Below are 20,911 nucleotides of genomic sequence, written 5' to 3' on the forward strand. Positions count from 1 at the left end.
ACGGACCTGGTGCTTGCACGGCATGGGGTTGGGGTTGGGGTTGGGGTTGGGGTTGGGGTTGGGGTTGGGGTCACCCCGTGCATCGTTTGGGGTTGGGGTTAGCTCCCACCTCAGCATCTTCATCCCTCAAGGGCAGGTCACCCTCCAACCGGTGGTTGGAAAAGGGGTGTTTTGGGGGATCTTTTGGTCTCTCCTCCACGCTGGGGGCACTGGCACCATCACACCATCCTGGGGGTGTGTGTGGGGGGGTTCATTTTGGTGTGGTGCCGCCCCCGGGACACCATGTGCTGGAGCGTGAGGCCATCACCTGGGCTCGGCTCTCCCCTCGCAATTTTCCCCCGGCAACTGGTGACATGACAGCAGGTTTTTTTTTTTTTTTTTTTTTTTTTTGGGGGGGGGAACTGCCTTTTGGAAAGTCCCTGGCACGCTTTTGCACCCGTTTCCCCCTTCCTGTGACTCCCAGAAAGCAGAAGGCACCCGTGGCGTGGGGCTGGGGGTTGGAGGTTTGGGGAGGGGGTGGCCCCCTCCAGGACCACCCCGGGAGGGGGGAACTGGAGCCGTCTGAGCACGGAGCATCACAAAATGTCCCCCCCCCCATTTACTGGCCCCAGCGATCCCTCCTTGGCCTCAAGACCCTGACGCTGTGAAGCTTGGCGTCCTCGGGGCCGGGGGGGGGGACACACACACAGAGCCCCCCCGGGCGGCTCTGTCCGTCTGTGTGTCCCGGTGGGTGCCCCCCCAACCCCACCCCGACCCCGCCACGCAGGGGATTTCCACCGAAGCCAGTGTCCCCCCCCCCCCCCCCCCCCCAGCCCGTGGGGCACGCCAGCATTTCGGGGAAACGGCCCTGCCTGCTTCCCTCGCCCGCCAGTAACCCCAGTACAACCAGTCAGCGGGCGGCACTGGGCTGCGTCACCAGTCTCCGGCAGCCTCCCAGCAGCCCAGGTCCCAGTGGGAGCAGTGCTGGGTCACCTACGTTATACTGGGAGCACTGGGGGCTCAGCACGGAGCCCCCCCAGCACTACCTCCAGCCCACCAGGGGCTCGTTTTTTTAGGATCTTTGCCCCCGTGGGGCTCTGGGTCCCGTCCAGTCCCTTCCTCCATCCCCACTGGTATTTTTAACTGGTCCCCAGTAGCTGCTGGGTCTGCACCTGGCTGAATTTACTGAATTTATCCTCCTCGAAATACCCATTTCCAGCTAGTTTTTATTCGGGCTCTCCCCCTTCCAGCGCTGCCCACCCGGGGTGGGGGGGGGGGCTCGGATCCCCGCGTGACCCCCCGCGTGTGAGGCCGTGGGGGGGTTTCACATCCTCCCCGCCGCACGCCGGCCGCTTTCTGTTCCCACTGCTCCTTCCCCTTCTGCTCCTGGGGGGGGGGGGGAAGGAAGCAGCCCCGAGCCCCTGCTTCTCTGCTGCCTTGTCCACGGTGCCTCCCCTCCCCGGGAAGGATTTGCTCCTTCTCTGCCCCTCAGAGCCTCCTCCACAGCTCCCAGTCCGTTTTCCCCTGAGCACTGGTGTCACCAGTTACCAGGCAGAGCGGCTGCTGGGAGAACTGGTCTGGCAGAGGGCAAGGTCCAGCTTTGCTTCCTTTGTCCCCGTGGGCCCCCCCATGCCCCCCGTTCCCCCCAGGACCTCCCTGACAGATACAGGAGGGACCCCCCCCTCTGCCCATGGTCGGGGTGCCTGCGACCCCCTGGGAGCCATCAGTGGGGTCTCCCCCCTGGAAGCCCACCCTAGAGGTGCCAAGATCCCACCACCAGGAGAACCCAGCAGCCTTGAGGTCACCCTACCCCTTCCCTCTGCAGCCCCGGAGCCCTGCCCCACACCCGAGACCCCCCCCACACCCCATAGATCTCCCCCCCCCAGACCGATGACCAAGGAGCTCGTGCGGCCGCGGTGCGGAGAACGGACGCGCGGTGAGGGTCGCGCAGCAGGATCAACCCCAACCCACTTTATTGCAGTGCCAGAGCAGCAGAGGAGGAGTGGCGGGCACGGGACTGGGTGCCAGGGGGGGGGAGCTGGGGGGGCAGGACCACCCCCCCGCTCACCCCAAAGGCTGAGGGAGAGACCCCCGCGTCTGGGCGAGGAGGAGACGTGGCGCGTGCTGGATGCTGGGGCCAGCGCAAGGCGGTGCGGCGACGTCCCCCGACAGCGGGCAACGCGGGGTGGCCCCGGGGGCTACCTCTGCTCACCCCCATCCTGTTGTGGGGTGGGAATTCAGCCACCCCGCAGCAGCCTGAGGGGCGTCTGCATGCAGTATGTGCAGGAGATGGAAGCGCTGGGGAGGCGCGGCACCGACGCGGGGCACAGGAGCGAGAAAGCTCTTGGTGGGGGGGGGCTGAAGCAAGGGGGCGGCTGAAGGGGCACAGGGTCCGGCTGGGGGGAGGCCCGGCCTCTGCCTCCTCACAAGAGGCCCCGCTGGTTGCGGGCGTTGTTCATCTTCATGGCCTTGATGATGAGGATGGTGCCCACGACGATGCCGACGATGCCCACGGCCAGGCCCAGGGCGCACACCAGGGTCTCGGTGCTCTCGGAGACGGGGAGGGGCACCTGGGGCTCTGCGAAGGGACAGGGGGGGTGAGGACGGGGCGCCGAGCCCCCCACCACGGGCGAGGGCGAGGGGAGGGTCCCGTCCTCACCCCAGTGCGTCATCAGCGGCTCGGGCAGCCCCCAGTGCTCCACACGGCAGTCGTAGTAGTCGCCCCGCGTGGGGATGAAGGGCAGGTAGGAGAACTTGTAGAAGCCGTTGTCTGCCTGGCGGTAGAAGACGGTCTCGGAGACGCCCTCCGTCACCTCCTGCCCGTTCTTCATCCAGGTGATGGTGATGACGGACGGCCAGAACTTGTCCACGTAGCAGATGAGGATGTTGGGATCCCCCAGCTCCACGGGGTCCTCGGAGAACACCGTCACCTCGGGCGGCGCTGGAGGAGGTGGAGAAGGGCTCAGTGCAGTGCGGGCTCAGCCCAGCTTCTGGCCCCACAGAGGGGACCCTTTGTGCCCCGCTGCCACCCAGGGGGACCCCGCACACAGCTCGGGGCACAGCCTGGGGGCTGCGCTCCCCGCTGCTGCCCACAGCTTGGGTGCAGGGAGAAGCCGCGCCGTGGCCGGGTTGTTACCGATGGTGCCCTGCGAGCGGTTGGACCTCTGCATCATGATCTCCATGTTCTGCTTGTCCACGGCGATGTTCTGCAGGGCCCCCTGGGCCTCGAAGCTGGTAAAGGTGGTGAAGATGGGCAGGCGCCAGATGGTCTCCGACTTCTGCAGGTCCACGTGGAAGATCTCATCGCCGTCGAAATCGAACATGAACTGGCCGCCCTCCCTGTTGTGCGTCTCGTCCCGCTGGTAGAATTCAGTCTGCATCAGCACGTGGCCCACTGGGAAGGGACAGGCATGAGTGGCAGCCCCCCCTCCCACTGCCTGAGCCCACCAAGAGCTCCCCGGGCTCTCCACCGCCTGGGGCTGGGGGCAGTGACAGGTTGTGGGGACCCAGTTCAGTCCCCAGGAACACCACGGGATAGGGTGGTGGTCCTGGCAGCCCCAGGACTCGGGCAGGAGGTGCCGTGGCCCCAAACGCGTCCCTTTGCCCCCCAGCCCCCCCTTAGCAGCCCCCCCTGCTCCCTTACATCTGCGGGACCGCAGCTCCCCACTCCCAGCCCTTACAGCAGCACTGACAACCCCCCCCCTGCTCCGCTGTGGGTCCGGGACCCCCCATTCCCCAGCCGTGTCCCCCCCCCCCCCCCGCCACGCACCTTTCACGGCCCCCGAGCCCTGCAGGGCCAGCAGGGCCAGCAGCACCAGCGGGACGCCCCGTCCTGCGGCCATCACCTCTGCGACACCGGGCAGCGGGAGCGAGCGAAGGGCGAGCGGCGCTGGGGCTGGGGAGCCCAGTGCTGGGGGCCCCGTGCCCAGGGGCTCCCCCCAACATCCCGAGCCAATAGCCGGGTGCCCCGGGGTTGACTCAGCTGTTCCCAGGCAGAGCAGCAACGCCGAGCACCCTGCACGACAGACAGACGGACGGGCACCGCGCAGGGTGCTGGGGGGGCACCCCGTGGGGCTGGGGGCGTGCGGGGACCCAGAGGGGGGATGAGGGGAGAGGGGAAGACAAGGGGGGAGCCCCACTGCGGGCTGGGCTCGGATGATGGCTCCCTGGGGTCGCTACTGGAACACGTCCACGGCGTGGGACAAGTGTCAGAGGGAGTCCTGCGGGGACAGGTTCTGCCTGGTGACGGGTGATGCTGCGCAGCCCCGCTGCTCACTGGTTGTAACTGGGAGGCCCAGTGCCAGCACTGGGTGGAGTCTTGCCTTGCCTGGGGTCCCGGCACCCCTCATCCTGTGCCCAGCAGCCATGGAGAGCGGCCGCATCCTGGGAGCTGGGGCCGTGCTGGTGGCACTGGTGGTGCTGGGAGCCCGCCCGGCTGGAGGCGAGGAGGCCAAGGGTGAGCTCAGCCCCACACCGGGGGGCAGGATCCCACGTGTGGCTGCTGGGGGGGAGGTGGGATTGGGGGGGGGGGGTCCTCAGCCCTGGCACCTTCATGTTGGGTGTGGGCATCCGCAGCCACTGCCTCGGCCTCTGCCCTGGAAGCCTGGGAGCAGAGGGCTTTGGGGTGGTCTCAGTGAGTTTGGAGGTCCTGCCCCCACCCTGGGGCTCTATTGCATCCTGGCTCCCTCCCTTGGGCTCCTTCCCTGCTCTCCCCCATCTCTTGTCCCCAGGACCTACCCTGGGAGCCCCTTGGACTCTTCCCGTCCCCAGCACGTGGGGCTCCATTGCGTCAGGGTCACGGCGTCGGTGTCACAGTGGCTGGGAGGGGAGTGGGGATGGGGAGGGGGCTGGAGGGTGGGGAGGGGGCACCAGGGTAGGGCCGGGGCTCCAGAGTGTCAGCGAGCCCTGCCCAGCCCAGGCTGGGAGCTGGGGCCCTGGTGAGGTGGAGTGGGACCCCCTAACCTGCCCTGCCCATACAGGGTTCTTCCAGTTCCAACGGAAATCTGAGTGTCACTACCTCAACGGCACCGAGCGGGTGACGTTTCTGGAGAGGTACATCCACAACCGGCAGCAGTACGTGCACTTTGACAGCAATGTGGGGCATTATGTGGCTGACACGGAACTGGGCAAGCCTGATGCCGACTACTGGAACAGTCAGCCCGAACTAATGGAGTACAAACGGGGTCAAGTAGACAAGTACTGCCGGCACAACTATGAGGTGACGGAAGGTTTCACCGTGGACAGGAGAGGTGCGTGGACACGAGCCCGGGGCTGCTGGGGCTGGGCGTCCCCTGCACCCTGGGGGCCAGGCACATCCCGGGGGGGCAGCGCATCCATCCCCGTCCCGCCCGGTGCCGGGGGCAGCGGTGCAGGTGAGCGCTGGGCTCTCGCCGCCCGCGCCCAGCTCTCTCCCTCTCCCCGCAGTTGAGCCCAAGGTGAGGGTCTCTCCCATGCAGTCGAGCTCGCTGCCCCAGACCGACAGGCTGGCGTGCTACGTGACGGGCTTCTACCCCGCCGACATCGAGGTGAAGTGGTTCAAGAACGGCCAGGAGGAGACCAAGCACGTGGTGTCCACGGACGTGATCCAGAACGGGGACTGGACCTACCAGGTGCTGGTGATGCTGGAAAGCACCCCGCAGCACGGGGACACCTACGAGTGCCACGTGCAGCACGCCAGCCTGAAAAGCCCCATCACCTACGAATGGGGTAAGGCTCTGGCCAATGCCTCCCGGGGTGGTCCCGGGGGTCCCGAGCCCCTAGCCTGCTGCAGGAGGGGAGCGGGAGCACGGCCCCGGGCCTGAGCCCCCGCTCCTGTCCCCGCAGTGCTCCCAGCGGATGCCGCCAGGGGCAAGATGCTGACGGGCGTCGGGGGCTTGGTGCTGGGGCTCATCTTCCTGGCGCTGGGGCTCTTCCTCTACGTGCGCAGAAAGGTGAGCGGCCGGGGCGCTGGGGGTGGCGTGGGGCTGGGGGGGCCGTGGGGCACAGGGCCGTGCCGCTGACCTGGTCTCGCTGTGTTGCAGGGCGCATCACTCCCCCGGCTGCAGGTAACGTCCCCCACCCGCGGCCCTGCTGCACCCTCCCCGTGCGGGCTGCTTCCCCTTGCCCCCCTACCACCACCAGGGCAGCGCCCCGGGGCCGCAGGCAGCGTGGCCCTGGGGGGCCATGGGGCACAGGGCTGGGGCGCTGCCCCCCACCCGCTGCTCACCCCCTGCTCTCTCCCCGCAGGGCTCCTGAAGCAGCTCCGGCTCCTGCGCCTCGGCTCCTCCGTGCCCAGCACCGCCTCTGCCCCGTGCTCGCCCGGCTCCTGCCCTCGATACCCGGTCCCGCAGCCCCACAGCCCTCTGCTGCTCCCCGGGTTCACCCCCTCCCTTGCTCCCATCCCAGTCCGGCTTGGCTGGGACCACTGGGAGCCCCAAATAAAGTGTCCCAGTGCCCTGCGTCCCTGCTGCTGTGGGGACGGTGGGGCAGGGGTGGGCACCGCAATCCCAGTAACGTGGCTCCGAAGCCTTGGTGGGGATGGGGCTGCATATGAGCCAGCAGCCTGCTCAGGTGGCCAAGAAGACCACCAGCATCCTGGCTTGTATCAGAAATGGCGTGGCCAGGAGGATTAGAAAGAACACGGGCTCATCATCAAGGAGTGTAGTGCTAGGACTACGGGAAACATTTTTAAACTAAAAGAGGGCAGATTTAGATATAGGAGGAAACTTTTTCCTGGAGGTGTTCAAGGCCAGGCTGGATTGGGCTCTGGGCAACCGGGTCTGGTGGGAGGTGTCCCTGCCCATGGCAGGGGGGTTGGAATTTTACAATCTTCAAGGTCCCTACCAACCCAAACCATTTTGTGATTGGTTGTCCAAGACAGTGTCAAATGCTTTGGACAAGTCTCGGTAGATGAAGTTAGTTGCTCGTCCCTTATCCACCAATTCTGTCACTCTCACAGAAGGTCTCCAAGTCAGTCAGGAATATTTGCCCTTAGTGAAGCCCCGCTGGCTGTCACCAGTTGCCTGGTGACAAAAAAATGGGGGTTAGGTTTCCCCTTTTCCATTCGCTGGGGACTTCACCAGTCTGCCATGACTTTTCGGTGGTGATGGGTATTGTCTTGGGAACTACCCAATCATTCGTTTCTCCAGCTCTTCATCCAACCAACCATAAGTCTTTCACTCCATCCACCCCATCCATCTATCTTCCATCGCATCCCATCCATCCACCCATGTGTCCGTCTAACCCTTCGATCAGACATCCAGTCCATGGTCCAGTCAGCGTCCAAGGAGCCGCCGGGGCTGCCGATGCCCTGCTGTGCGGTCCCTCCAGCAGATTTGAGGGAAGCACCCCGTGAGAAGCAGAGCCTACGGGCGTGAGGCCGCTCCTCTGTCTGCAGAGGGCATCCTCCACTTCTCCTGCCCCGCTACGGGCACCTTCAGCTGCCCTCCCATTTCCCCAAACCCACCCAGTCCTGGGGGGGGCTCCATGCGCTGTGGCTGCCCTTGGCCGTGGCCCCCCAGACCCTTCAGACACCAGATTTGGGGGCAGCAGGCAGAGGGACGGGGCAGTTCCTGCAGTGCCTCCAAGGGGTCAGGGTAACGGCGTCGGTGTCACTGCGGCTGGTAGGGGAGTGGGCACGAGGAGGGGGCTTCAAGGGCGTCTGTGAGGAGGACTGGGGGACTGGGGAGGGGAAGCAGGACCCCCTGCCCTCCCTGCCCACGCAGGGTTCTTCCAGTTCCACCTCCAGCTGCAGTGTCACTTCCCCACCACCACCGAGCGGGTGACGCTGCCGGAGCGCTCCGGCAGCGAAGGGCAGCAGGACGAGCGCCGTGGCCACGACCTGTGGCGTGAGAGGGCCGTGGGCTCCTCAAGTCCTCCTACCAGCCTTCACTCCCCAAACACCCAGGGTGCCACGGTGGCCCCACGCCCCTCGTCCCCTCCATCCTCAGCCCCGCCGCCCCCTGGGGCTCTTCCTCGGCACCCCCCCGTGCTGCCCGGCGGAGCAACGGTGCTCGGGGGCAGCCCAGTGTCACTGGAGCCCCGTTGTTGCCACTTTGGGGGGTGCTCGGCCCCAAAATGCAGGGCTGTGGGGACTGGGGGGTCTGGGGGGAGCACAGTGGGACCTGGGTGGGATGGTGGCGTGACCCCCGGGGTACCGCGTGGGGATGCTGGGTGGGTACAGGGGGACTGCGGGGTGTCCCAGACTGGGGACCAGTTTGGGGCTGGACCAGGGGAGCAGTGGGATCTGATGGGGCTGTGTTGGGGCTCAGGGTGGGGACAGGGGTCGCTGAGGGAGCTGGATGGGTGCCCCAGCTCCCAGACCCCAAAAGCCCTGCCCATGACCCTCGCACCCTGCGCCCATCCCCAACACCCAGAGGCAGCAGGACGCTGGCACTGCCACCAGTCCCTCTCCCACAGGACCCTTCACTCAGTGCCCTCCCGGGCTCTGCAGACCCAGACCCCAAGCAGCCGCATCCCCACCAAGGCTTTGAAGCCACGTTACTGGGATTGCGGTGCCCACCCCTGCCCCACCGTCCCCACAGCAGCAGGTATGCAGGACACTGGGACACTTTATTTGGGGCTCCCAACGGCCCATGCCAAGCTGAAATGGGACAGGAGCGAGGGAGGGGGCGACCATAGGGAGCAGCAGAGGGCTGTGGGGCTGCGGGACCGGGTATCGAGGGCAGGAGCCGGGCGAGCACGGGGCAGAGGCGGTGCTGGGCACGGAGGAGCCGAGGCGCAGGAGCCGGAGCTGCTTCAGGAGCCCTGCGGGGAGAGAGCAGGGGGTGAGCAGCGGGTGGGGGGCAGCGCCCCAGCCCTGTGCCCCACGGCCCCCCAGGGCCACGCTGCCTGCGGCCCCGGGGCGCTGCCCTGGTGGTGGTAGGGGGGCAAGGGGAAGCAGCCCGCATGGGGAGGGTGCAGCAGGGCCGCGGGTGGGGGACGTTACCTGCAGCCGGGGGAGCGATGCGCCCTGCAACACAGCGAGACCAGGTCAGCGGCACGGCCCTGTGCCCCATGGCCCCCCCAGCCCCACGCCACCCCCAGCGCCCCGGCCGCTCACCTTTCTGCGCACGTAGAGGAAGAGCCCCAGCGCCAGGAAGATGAGCCCCAGCACCAAGCCCCCGACGCCCGTCAGCATCTTGCCCCTGGCGGCATCCGCTGGGAGCACTGCGGGGACAGGAGCGGGGGCTCAGGCCCGGGGCCGTGCTCCCGCTCCCCTCCTGCATGAGGGTGGGGGCTCGGGACCCCCGGGACCACCCCGGGAGGCATTGGCCAGAGCCTTACCCCATTCGTAGGTGATGGGGCTTTTCAGGCTGGCGTGCTGCACGTGGCACTCGTAGGTGTCCCCGTGCTGCGGGGTGCTTTCCAGCATCACCAGCACCTGGTAGGTCCAGTCCCCGTTCTGGATCACGTCCGTGGACACCACGTGCTTGGTCTCCTCCTGGCCGTTCTTGAACCACTTCACCTGGATGTCGGCGGGGTAGAAGCCCGTCACGTAGCACGCCAGCCTGTCGGTCTGGGGCAGCGAGCTCGACTGCATGGGAGAGACCCTCACCTTGGGCTCAACTGCGGGGAGAGGGAGAGAGCTGGGCGCGGGCGGCGAGAGCCCAGCGCTCACCTGCACCGCTGCCCCCGGCACCGGGCGGGACGGGGATGGATGCGCTGCCCCCCCGGGATGTGCCTGGCCCCCAGGGTGCAGAGGACGCCCAGCCCCAGCAGCCCCGGGCTCGTGTCCACGCACCTCTCCTGTGCAGGATGTAACTGTCCGACACCTCATAGTTGTGCCGGCAGATGTCTACTGCAGCCCGTCTCCGCTCCATTTCTTCGGGCTGACTGTTCCAGTAGTCAGCTATAGGCTTGCCCAGTTCCGTGTCAGCCACATAATGCCCCACGTCGCTGTCAAAGTGCACGTCCTGCTGCCGGTTGTAGATGTGCCTGTACAGGTATCTCACCCGCTCGGTGCCATTGAGGTAGCGACACTCATGCACCGCCATTAACTGGAAGAACCCTGTATGGGAAGGGCGGGTTAGGGGGTCCCGCTCCCCCTTCCCAGGCCCCCAGCCCCCAGCACATGCCCTGGAGCCCCCTCCCCGCCCTGGAGACCCCTCCCCACCCTCCAGCCCCCTCCCCATCCCCACTCCCCTCCCAGCCACTGTGACACCGACGCCGTGACCCTGACCCCCTGGAGCCACGCGTGCTGCAATCAGGAAGAGTCCAAGGGGCTCCTGGGGAGGGTCCTGGGGACAAGAGATGGGGGGAGCGCAGGGAAGGAGCTCAAGGCAGGGAGCCAGGACACAACAGTGCCCCAGAGTGTGGGCAGGACCTCCAAACTCACTGAGCCCCCCCCAAAGCCCTCTGCTCCCAGGCTTCCAGGGCAGAGGCCGAGGCAGTCGCTGTGGATGCCCACACCCCGCGTGGACATGCCAGGGCTGAGGGTCCCCCCCATCCCACCTCCCCCCCAGCAGCCACACGTGGGATCCTGCCCCCCGGCGTGGGGCTGAGCTCACCCTTGGTCTCCTCGCCTCCAGCCGGGCGGGCTCCCAGCACCACCAGTGCCACCAGCACGGCCCCAGCTCCCAGGATGCGGCCGCTCCCCATGGCTGCTGGGCACAGGATGAGGGGTGCCGGGACCCCAGGCAAGGCAAGACTCCACCCAGTGCTGGCACTGGGCCTCCCAGTTACAACCAGTGAGCAGCGGGGCTGCGCAGCATCACCCGTCACCAGGCAGAACCTGACCCCAGAGGGCACCCTCTGACACTTGTCCCGAGCTACAAAGGTGTTGGAGGAGGAACCTCAAGAAGCGGGAGGGAACGGGGTTTGGACCCCCCAGGGGGCACCAAGAGCCACCGGTGGGGGTGTGGGGTCCCAGTGCCCCGGGACAGGAGAGGAGCAGCAAGGGACACGGGCACCCAGCCCACAGCACTGGTCACTTCCCTGTGGGAAACCTCAAGGAGGCCGAGCCCCGGGGGAACAGAATCATAGAACGATGGAATATGCCGAGTTGGAAGGGACCCAGGAGGATCATCGAGTCCAGCTCCTGGCACCACACAGGAGTACCCAAAAATTCAGACCGTGTGACTAGGTGCCCAGTCTGAATGCTTCTTGAACTCTGACAGGCTTGCTGCAGTGACTGCTTCCCCGGGGAGCCTGTTCCAGTGTGCGACCACCCTCTCAGTGAAGAATCTCTTCCTGAAGTCCAGCCTGAACCTCTCCTTCCTCAGCTTGACACCATTCCCTCGGGTCCTATCACTGGTGACTAAAGAGAAGAGATCAACGCCTGCCCCATCACTCCCCCTTGTGAGGAAGTTGTGTACCACGATGATGTCCCCCCTCAGCCTCCTCTTCTCCATGCTGAACAGGCCCTGTTCCCTCAGCCGCTCCTCATACATCTTCCCCTCTAGGCCCTTCACCGTCTTTGTGGCCCTTCTCTGGACACTCTCCAACAGATTTACATCCTTTTTGTACCGTGGTGCCCAGAACAGCACGCAGTGCTTGAGGTGAGGCCGCAGTGGCCTTGCTCTTGTTAAACTGCATGCAGGTGGTGATCGCCCAGCTCTCCCATCTGTCCAGATCCCTCCGCAAGGCCTTCCCACCCTCAGCCGAGTCCACAACTCCTCCAAGTATGGTGTCGTCAGCAAATTTGCTCCAAACACCTTCTAGTCTTACATCCACATGGTTTATAAAGACATTGAAGAGGATGGGCCCTAAAATGGAGCCTGAGGGGACTGAGGGGACCCCACTAGTGACCATCCACCAGCCTGAAGTGGCCCTGTTTCTCACAACCCTTTGAGACCTGCCCATTACTCAAGAAACTGGCTGCTCGTGGCTTGGACTGGCGCACGCTTCGTTGTGTTAAAAACTGTCTGGATAGCCAGGCCCCAAGAGTTGTGGTGAATGGAGTCAAATCCAGTTGGAGGCCGGTCACTAGTGGCGTCCCCCAGGGCTCGGTGCTGGGGCCGGTCCTCTTTAATATCTTTATCGATGATCTGGATGAGGGGATCGAGTGCACCCTCAGTAAGTTTGCAGATGACACCAAGTTAGGTGCGTGTGTCAATCTGCTCGAGGGTAGTAAGGTTCTGTAGGAGGATTTGGATAGCCTGGACCAGTGGTCTGAGGTCAACTGCATGAAGTTCAACAAGGCCAAGTGCCGGGTCCTGAACTGGGCCGCAATAACCCCAAGCACAGCTACAGGCTGGGAGAGGAATGGTTGGAGAGCTGCCAGGCAGAGAAGGACCTGGGAGTGATGGTGGACAGTCGGCTGAATATGAGCCAGCAGTGTGCTCAGGTAGCCAAGAAGGCCAACGGCATCCTGGCTTGTATCAGAAACAGTGTGACCAGCAGGGCTAGGGAGGTGATCGTCCCCCTGGACTCGGCTCTGGTGAGGCCGCATCTCAAGTACTGTGTTCAGTTTTGGGCCCCTCGCTACAAGAAGGACATCGAGGTGCTTGAGCGGGTGCAGAGAAGGACAACAAAGCTGGTGAGGGGCCTGGAGAACAAGTCCTACGAGGAGCGGCTGAGGGAGCTGGGCTTGTTCAGCCTGGAGAAGAGGAGGCTCAGGGGCGACCTTATCTCAATCCACAGGTACCTTAATGGATGCTGAAGTGAGGTGGGGGTTGGTCTGTTCTCCCACGAGCCCGATGACAGGATGAGGGGGAACGGGCTTAAGTTGCACCAGGGGAGTTTGAGGTTGGATGTTAGGAAGAACTTCTTTACTGAAAGGGTTGTGAGGCATTGGGATGGGCTGCCCAGGGAAGTGGTGGAGTCATCATCCCTGGAGGTCTTTAAGAGATGTTTAGATGTAGAGCTTAGGGATATGATTTAGTGGAGGACTTGTTAGTATTAGGTCAGAGGTTGGACTCGATGATCTAGAGGTCTCTTCCAACCTAGATAATTCTGTGACTCTGTGATAACAGGGGTCAAGAGCCTTGGGGCGAGTAAGGCTCAACCCAACCTCGTGGGTGTGTGTATGTGTGGGTGAATGGGGCATGAATGGGGCAGGGGCCCTCACCAAGGCCTTTCCCAAGGCCTTTCCACCCTCAGCCGAGTCCACAGCTCCTCCAAGTTTGGTGTCGTCAGCAAATTTGCTCCAAACACCTTCAAGTCCTACATCCACATGGTTTATAAAGACATTGAAGAGGACTGGCCCTAAAATGGAGCCTTGTTGGACACCACTAGTGACCATCCGCCAGCCTGATTTGGCCCCATTTACTACAACCCTTTGAGGCCTGCCCATAACAGGGCTCAAAGAGGCCAAGAGCCCCGGGGGCAATAGGTCTCAACCCAACCCTATATGAGTGTGCGTGGGGGAGTGAATGGTGCAGGAACGACACCAGCATCTGTCCCCAGAAACAGCCGGGCTGGGAACGGATCAAGGCAGGGGGCGACGCTGGGGAGCAGCAGAGGGCTGTGGGGCTGCGGGACCGGGTATCAAGGGCAGGAGCCGGGCGAGCACGGGGCAGAGGCGGTGCTGGGCACGGAGGAGCCGAGGCGCAGGAGCTGGAGCTGCTTCAGGAGCCCTGCGGGGAGAGAGCAGGGGGTGAGCAGCGGGTGGGGGGCAGCGCCCCAGCCCTCTGCCCCACGGACCCCCAGGGCCACGCTGCCTGCGGCCCCGGGGCGCTGCCCTGGTGGTGGTAGGGGGGCAAGGGGAAGCAGCCCGCACGGGGAGGGTGCAGCAGGGCCGCGGGTGGGGGACATTACCTGCAGCCGGGGGAGCGATGCGCCCTGCAACACAGCGAGACCAGGTGAGTGGCAGCGCGGGGGGAGAGTGCGGCCCCCCCAGCCCCACGCCACCCCCAGCGCCCCGGCCGCTCACCTTTCTGCGCACGTAGAGGAAGAGCCCCAGCGCCAGGAAGATGAGCCCCAGCACCAAGCCCCCGACGCCCGTCAGCATCTTGCCCCTGGCGGCATCCGCTGGGAGCACTGCGGGGACAGGAGCGGGGGCTCAGGCCCGGGGCCGTGCTCCCGCTCCCCTCCTGCAGCAGGCTGGGGGCTCGGGACCCCCGGGACACCCTCAGGAGGGGTTGGCCAGGGCCTTACCCCATTCGTAGGTGATGGGGCTTTTCAGGCTGGCGTGCTGCACGTGGCACTCGTAGGTGTCCCCGTGCTGCGGGGTGCTTTCCAGCATCACCAGCACCTGGTAGGTCCAGTCCCCGTTCTGGATCACGTCCGTGGACACCACGTGCTTGGTCTCCTCCTGGCCGTTCTTGAACCACTTCACCTGGATGTCGGCGGGGTAGAAGCCCGTCACGTAGCACGCCAGCCTGTCGGTCTGGGGCAGCGAGCTCGACTGCATGGGAGAGACCCTCACCTTGGGCTCAACTGCGGGGAGAGGGAGAGAGCTGGGCGCGGGCGGCGAGAGCCCAGCGCTCACCTGCACCGCTGCCCCCGGCACCGGGCGGGACGGGGATGGATGCGCTGCCCCCCCGGGATGTGCCTGGCCCCCAGGGTGCAGAGGACGCCCAGCCCCAGCAGCCCCGGGCTCGTGTCCACGCACCTCTCCTGTGCAGGATGTAAGTGTCCGACACCTCATAGTTGTGCCGGCAGATGTCTACTGCAGCCCGTCTCCGCTCCATTACTTCGGGCTGACTGTTCCAGTTGTCAGCTATAGGCTTGCCCAGTTCCGTGTCAGCCACATAATGCCCCAGGTCGCTGTCAAAGTGCACGTCCTGCTGCCGGTTGTAGATGTGCCTGTACAGGTATCTCACCCGCTCGGTGCCATTGAGGTACTGACACTCATGCACCGCCATGTAGTGGAAGAACCCTGTATGGGCAGGGCGGGTTAGGGGGTCCCGCTCCCCCTTCCCAGCTCCGCATCAGATGCCCTGGAGCCCCCTCCCCACCCTCCAGACCCCTCCCCATCCCCACTCCCCTCCCAGCCGCGGTGACACCGACGCCGTGACCCTGACCCCTGGAGCCCAACAAGCTGCAATCAGGAAGAGTCCGAGGGGCTCCTGGGGACGGTCCTGGGGGCAGGAGGGGACAGGAGATGGGGGGAGCGCAGGGAAGGAGCCCAGAGGAGGGAGTCAGGACGCAGCAGAGCCCCAGGGTGGGGGCAGGACCTCCAAACTCCCTGAGAACCCCCAAAGCCCTCTGCTCCCAGGCTTCCAGGGCAGAGGCCGAGGCAGTCACTGCTGATGCCCACACCCCGCGTGGTGGTGCCAGGGCTGAGGCCCCCCCCCCATCCCACCTCCCCCCCAGCAGCCACACGTGGGATCCTGCCCCACGGTGTGGGGCTGAGCTCACCCTTGGTCTCCTCGCCTCCAGCCGGGCGGGCTCCCAGCACCACCAGTGCCACCAGCACGGCCCCAGCTCCCAGGATGCGGCCGCTCCCCATGGCTGCTGGGCACAGGATGAGGGGTGCCGGGACCCCAGGCAAGGCAAGACTCCACCCAGTGCTGGCACTGGGCCTCCCAGTTACAACCAGTGAGCAGCGGGGCTGCGCAGCATCACCCGTCACCAGGCAGAACCTGACCCCAGAGGGCACCCTCTGACACTTGTCCCGAGCTACAAAGGTGTTGGAGGAGGAACCTCAAGAAGCGGGAGGGAACGGGGTTTGGACCCCCCAGGGGGCACCAAGAGGCACTGGTGGGGGTGCGGGGTCCCAGTGCCCCGGGACAGGAGAGGAGCAGCAAGGGACACGGGCACCCGGCCCACAGCACTGGTCACTTCCCTGTGGGAAACCTCAAGGAGGCCGAGCCCCGGGGGAACAGAATCATAGAACGATGGAATATCCCGAGTTGGAAGGGACCCAGGAGGATCATCGAGTCCAGCTCCTGGCACCACAAAAGTCTACCCAAAATTCAGACCCTGTGACTAAGCACACAGTCCAAAGGTTTCTTAAATTTAGACAGGCTTGGTGTAGTGACTGCTTCCCTGGGGAGCCTCTTCTAGTGTGCGACCACCCTCTTGGTGAAGAATCTCTTCCTGATGGCCAGCCTGAACCTCTCCTTCCTCAGCTTGACACCATTCCCTTGGGTCCTATCACTGGTGACTGAAGAGAAGAGATCAACGCCTGCCCCATCACTCCCCCTTGTGAGGAAATTGTGTAGCACGATATCCCCCCTCATCCTTCTCTTCTCCATGCTGAACAGGCCCTGTTCCCTCAGCCGTTTCTCATGTTTTCCCCTCTAGGCCCTTCACCGTCTTTGTGGCCCTTCTCTGGACACTCTCCAACAGATTTACATCCTTTTTGTACCGTGGTGCCCAGAACAGCACACAGTGCTTGAGGTGAGGCCGCAGTGGCCTTGCTCTTGTTAAACTGCATGCAGGTGGTGATCGCCCAGCTCTCCCATCTGTCCAGATCCCTCCGCAAGGCCTTCCCACCCTCAGCCGAGTCCACAACTCCTCCAAGTTTGGTGTCGTCAGCAAATTTGCTAAAAGCACCTTCTAGTCTCACATCCACATGGTTTATAAAGACACTGAAGAGAAGTGGCCCTAAAATGGAGCCTGAGGGGACTGAGGGGACACCACTAGTGACCATCCACCAGCCTAAAGTGGCCCTGTTTCTCACGACCCTTTGAGACCTGCCCATAACTCAAGAAACTGGCTGCTCGTGGCTTGGACTGGCGCACGCTTCGTTGTGTTAAAAACTGTCTGGATAGCCGGGCCCAAAGAGTCGTGGTGAATGGAGTCAAATCCAGCTGCAGGCCGGTCACTAGTGGCGTCCCCCAGGGCTCGGTACTGGTGTCGGTCCTCTTTAATATCTTTATCGATGATCTGGATGAGGGGATCGAGTGCTCCCTCAGTAAGTTTGCAGATGACACCAAGTTAGGTGCGTGTGTCGATCTGCTCAAGGGTAGTAAGGTTCTGTAGGAGGATTTGGATAGCCTGGACCAGTGGGCTGAGGTCAACTGCATGAAGTTCAACAAGGCCAAGTGCCGGGTCCTGCACCTGGGCCGCAATAACCCCAAGCAGAGCTACAGGCTGGGAGATGAGTGGTTGGAGAGCTGCCAGGCAGAGAAGGACCTGGGAGTGATGGTGGATAGTCAGCTGAATATGAGCCAGCAGTGTGCTCAGGTGGCCAAGAAGGCCAACGGCATCTGGCTTGCATAAGAAACAGTGTGGCCAGCAGGGCTAGGGAGGTGATCGTCCCCCTGTACTCGGCTCTGGTGAGGCCGCACCTCGAGTACTGTGTTCAGTTTTGGGCCCCTTGCTACAAGAAGGACATGGAGGTGCTTGAGCGGGTGCAGAGAAGGGCGACGAAGCTGGTGAGGGGCCTGGAGAACAAGTCCTACGAGGAGCGGCTGAGGGAGCTGGGCTTGTTCAGCCTGGAGAAGAGGAGGCTCAGGGGCGACCTTATCTCAATCCACAGGTACCTTAATGGATGCTGAAGTGAGGTGGGGGTTGGTCTGTTCTCCCACGAGCCCGGTGACAGGATGAGGGGGAACGGGCTTAAGTTGCACCAGGGGAGTTTGAGGTTGGATGTTAGGAAGAACTTCTTTACTGAAAGGGTTGTGAGGCATTGGGATGGGCTGCCCAGGGAAGTGGTGGAGTCACCGTCCCTGGAGGTCTTTAAGAGATGTTTAGATGTAGAGCTTAGGGATATGGTTTAGTGGAGGACTTGTTAGTATTAGGTCAGAGGTTGGACTCGATGATCTAGAGGTCTCTTCCAACCTAGATAATTCTGTGACTCTGTGATAACAGGGGTCAAGAGCCTTGGGGCGAGTAAGGCTCAACCCAACCTCGTGGGTGTGTGTATGTGTGGGTGAATGGGGCATGAATGGGGCAGGGGCCCTCACCAAGGCCTTTCCCAAGGCCTTTCCACCCTCAGCCGAGTCCACAGCTCCTCCAAGTTTGGTGTCGTCAGCAAATTTGCTCCAAACACCTTCAAGTCCTACATCCACATGGTTTATAAAGACATTGAAGAGGACTGGCCCTAAAATGGAGCCTTGTTGGACACCACTAGTGACCATCCGCCAGCCTGATTTGGCCCCATTTACTACAACCCTTTGAGGCCTGCCCATAACAGGGCTCAAAGAGGCCAAGAGCCCCGGGGGCAATAGGGCTCAACCCAACCCAATATGTGTGTGTGTGGGGGAGTGAATGGGGCAGGAACGACACCAGCATCTGTCCCCAGAAACAGCTGGGCTGGGAACGGATCAAGGCAGGGGGCGACCCCGGGGAGCAGCAGAGGGCTGTGGGGCTGCGGGACCGGGTATCGAGGGCAGGAGCCGGGCGAGCACGGGGCAGAGGCGGTGCTGGGCACGGAGGAGCCGAGGCGCAGGAGCCGGAACTGCTTCAGGAGCCCTGCGGGGAGAGAGCAGGGGGTGAGCAGCGGGTGGGGGGCAGCGCCCCAGCCCTATGCCCCACGGCCCCCCAGGGCCACGCTGCCCTGGTGCTGGGAGGGGGGCAAGGGGAAGCAGCCCGCACGGGGAGGGTGCAGCAGGGCCGCGGGTGGGGGACATTACCTGCAGCCGGGGGAGCGATGCGCCCTGCAACACAGCGAGACCAGGTCAGCTGCACGGCACTGTACCCCATGGCCCCCCCAGCCCCACGCCACCCCCAGCGCCCCGGCCGCTCACCTTTCTGCGCACGTAGAGGAAGAGCCCCAGCGCCAGGAAGATGAGCCCCAGCACCAAGCCCCCGACGCCCGTCAGCATCTTGCCCCTGGCGGCATCCGCTGGGAGCACTGCGGGGACAGGAGCGGGGGCTCAGGCCCGGGGCCGTGCTCCCGCTCCACTCCTGCAGCAGGTTGGGGGCTCGGGACCGCCAGGACTCCCCTAGGAGGCGGGGGTCGGGGCCTTACCCCATTCGTGGGTGATGGGGCTTTTCAGGCTGGCGTGCTGCACGTGGCACTCGTAGGTGTCCCCGTGCTGCGGGGTGCTTTCCAGCATCACCAGCACCTGGTAGGTCCAGTCCCCGTTCTGGATCACGTCCGTGGACACCACGTGCTTGGTCTCCTCCTGGCCGTTCTTGAACCACTTCACCTGGATCTCGGCGGGGTAGAAGCCCGTCACGTAGCACGCCAGCCTGTCGGTCTGGGGCAGCGAGCTCGACTGCATGGGAGAGACCCTCACCTTGGGCTCAACTGCGGGGAGAGGGAGAGAGCTGGGCGCGGGCGGCGAGAGCCCAGCGCTCACCTGCACCGCTGCCCCCGGCACCGGGCGGGACGGGGATGGATGCGCTGCCCCCCCGGGATGTGCCTGGCCCCCAGGGTGCAGAGGACGCCCAGCCCCAGCAGCCCCGGGCTCGTGTCCACGCACCTCTCCTGTGCAGGATGTAAGTGTCCAATGGCTTATAGTTGTATCGGCAGAACCTGTCTATTTCACCCCGTCTCCGCTCCAGTATTTCGGGCTGACTGTTCCAGTAGTCGGCATCAGGCTTGCCCAGTTCCGTGTCAGCCACATAATGCCCCACGTCGCTGTCAAAGTGCACGAACTGCTGCCGGTTGTAGATGTACCTCGCCAGATACCTCACCCGCTCGGTGCCATTGAGGTACTGACACTCACCCACCGCCATCTCCTGGAAGAACCCTGTATGGGCAGGGCAGGTTAGGGGGTCCCGCTCCCCCTTCCCAGGCCCCCAACACACGCCCTAGAGTCCCCTCCCCACCCTCCAGCCCCATCCCCATCCCCACTCCCCTCCCAGCCGCGGTGACACCGAAGCCGTGCCCCTGACCCCTGGAGCCCCACAAGCTGCAATCAGGAAGAGTCCAAGGGGCTCCTGGGGAGGGTCCTGGGGGCAGGAGGGGACAGGAGATGGGGGAAGCACAGGGAAGGAGCCCATGGGACGCAGCAGAGCCCCAGGGTGGGGGCAGCATCTCCAAACTCACTGAGCCCCCCCCAGAGTCCTCTGCTCCCAGGCTTCCAGGGCAGAGGCCGAGGCAGTCGCTGTGGATGCCCACACCCCGCGTGGCAGTGCCAGGGCAGAGGGTCCCCCCCCCCATCCCACCTCCCCCCCAGCAGCCACACGTGGGATCCTGCCCCCCGGCGTGGGGCTGAGCTCACCCTTGGTCTCCTCGCCTCCAGCCGGGCGGGCTCCCAGCACCACCAGTGCCACCAGCACGGCCCCAGCTCCCAGGATGCGGCCGCTCCCCATGGCTGCTGGGCACAGGATGAGGGGTGCCGGGACCCCAGGCAAGGCAAGACTCCACCCAGTGCTGGCACTGGGCCTCCCAGTTACAACCAGTGAGCAGCGGGGCTGCGCAGCATCACCCGTCACCAGGCAGAACCTGACCCCAGAGGGCACCCTCTGACACTTGTCCCGAGCTACAAAGGTGTTGGAGGAGGAACCTCAAGAAGCGGGAGGGAACGGGGTTTGGACCCCCCAGGGGGCACCAAGAGGCACTGGTGGGGGTGCGGGGTCCCAGTGCCCCGGGACAGGAGAGGAGCAGCAAGGGACACGGGCACCCGGCCCACAGCACTGGTCACTTCCCTGTGGGAAACCTCAAGGAGGCCGAGCCCCGGGGGAACAGAATCATAGAACGATGGAATATCCCGAGTTGGAAGGGACCCAGGAGGATCATCGAGTCCAGCTCCTGGCACCACAAAAGTCTACCCAAAATTCAGACCCTGTGACTAAGCACACAGTCCAAAGGTTTCTTAAATTTAGACAGGCTTGGTGTAGTGACTGCTTCCCTGGGGAGCCTCTTCTAGTGTGCGACCACCCTCTTGGTGAAGAATCTCTTCCTGATGGCCAGCCTGAACCTCTCCTTCCTCAGCTTGACACCATTCCCTTGGGTCCTATCACTGGTGACTGAAGAGAAGAGATCAACGCCTGCCCCATCACTCCCCCTTGTGAGGAAATTGTGTACCACGATGATGTCCCCCCTCAGCCTCCTCTTCTCCAGGCTGAACAGGCCCTGTTCCCTCAGCCGCTCCTCATACGTCTTCCCCTCTAGGCCCTTCACCGTCTTTGTGGCCCTTCTCTGGACACTCTCCAACAGATTTACATCCTTTTTGTACCGTGGTGCCCAGAACAGCACACAGTGCTTGAGGTGAGGCCGCAGTGGCCT

General features: G+C 64.1%; 5 protein-coding genes across 5 annotated transcripts; 1 reads left to right on the top strand and 4 right to left on the bottom strand.

The window, feature by feature from the left end:
* Nucleotides 1–1,929: 1,929 nt before the first annotated feature.
* On the bottom strand, nucleotides 1,930–3,900 carry LOC311220417 (HLA class II histocompatibility antigen, DR alpha chain-like). The gene is made up of 4 exons (XM_084303937.1): nucleotides 3,749–3,900; nucleotides 3,116–3,373; nucleotides 2,639–2,920; nucleotides 1,930–2,557 (listed from the first exon to the last, which is right to left on the bottom strand). The coding sequence occupies exons 1-4, from the start codon at nucleotides 3,819–3,821 to the stop codon at nucleotides 2,403–2,405; spliced, it is 768 nt and encodes a 255-aa protein (XP_084160063.1). The 5' UTR covers nucleotides 3,822–3,900; the 3' UTR covers nucleotides 1,930–2,402.
* A 402-nt stretch (nucleotides 3,901–4,302) lies between these two features.
* LOC311220375 (class II histocompatibility antigen, B-L beta chain-like) lies at nucleotides 4,303–6,349 on the top strand. The gene is made up of 6 exons (XM_084303880.1): nucleotides 4,303–4,435; nucleotides 4,959–5,228; nucleotides 5,404–5,685; nucleotides 5,803–5,909; nucleotides 6,000–6,023; nucleotides 6,205–6,349. The coding sequence occupies exons 1-6, from the start codon at nucleotides 4,345–4,347 to the stop codon at nucleotides 6,211–6,213; spliced, it is 783 nt and encodes a 260-aa protein (XP_084160006.1). The 5' UTR covers nucleotides 4,303–4,344; the 3' UTR covers nucleotides 6,214–6,349.
* Nucleotides 6,350–8,545: 2,196 nt separating this feature from the next.
* Nucleotides 8,546–10,557, bottom strand: LOC311220378 (class II histocompatibility antigen, B-L beta chain-like; the record flags this gene model as incomplete). The annotated part of the gene is made up of 6 exons (XM_084303883.1): nucleotides 8,546–8,724; nucleotides 8,906–8,929; nucleotides 9,020–9,126; nucleotides 9,244–9,525; nucleotides 9,701–9,967; nucleotides 10,467–10,557. 6 exons carry the CDS (start codon nucleotides 10,555–10,557, stop codon nucleotides 8,716–8,718), a joined length of 780 nt encoding a protein of 259 aa, XP_084160009.1. The 3' UTR covers nucleotides 8,546–8,715.
* Nucleotides 10,558–13,466: 2,909 nt separating this feature from the next.
* LOC311220373 (class II histocompatibility antigen, B-L beta chain-like) lies at nucleotides 13,467–15,292 on the bottom strand (the record flags this gene model as incomplete). Its single annotated transcript, XM_084303879.1, has 6 exons — nucleotides 13,467–13,475; nucleotides 13,657–13,680; nucleotides 13,772–13,878; nucleotides 13,996–14,277; nucleotides 14,453–14,719; nucleotides 15,202–15,292. The coding sequence occupies 6 exons, from the start codon at nucleotides 15,290–15,292 to the stop codon at nucleotides 13,467–13,469; spliced, it is 780 nt and encodes a 259-aa protein (XP_084160005.1).
* Nucleotides 15,293–18,195: 2,903 nt separating this feature from the next.
* On the bottom strand, nucleotides 18,196–19,995 carry LOC311220337 (class II histocompatibility antigen, B-L beta chain-like; the record flags this gene model as incomplete). The annotated part of the gene is made up of 6 exons (XM_084303845.1): nucleotides 18,196–18,204; nucleotides 18,366–18,389; nucleotides 18,480–18,586; nucleotides 18,704–18,985; nucleotides 19,161–19,430; nucleotides 19,905–19,995. The coding sequence occupies 6 exons, from the start codon at nucleotides 19,993–19,995 to the stop codon at nucleotides 18,196–18,198; spliced, it is 783 nt and encodes a 260-aa protein (XP_084159971.1).
* Between the last annotated feature and the right edge of the window lie 916 nt (nucleotides 19,996–20,911).

The sequence above is a fragment of the Netta rufina genome (genome assembly GCF_964035555.1).
Source record: "Netta rufina genome assembly, chromosome: 31".
Taxonomy (NCBI): Eukaryota; Metazoa; Chordata; class Aves; order Anseriformes; family Anatidae; genus Netta; species Netta rufina.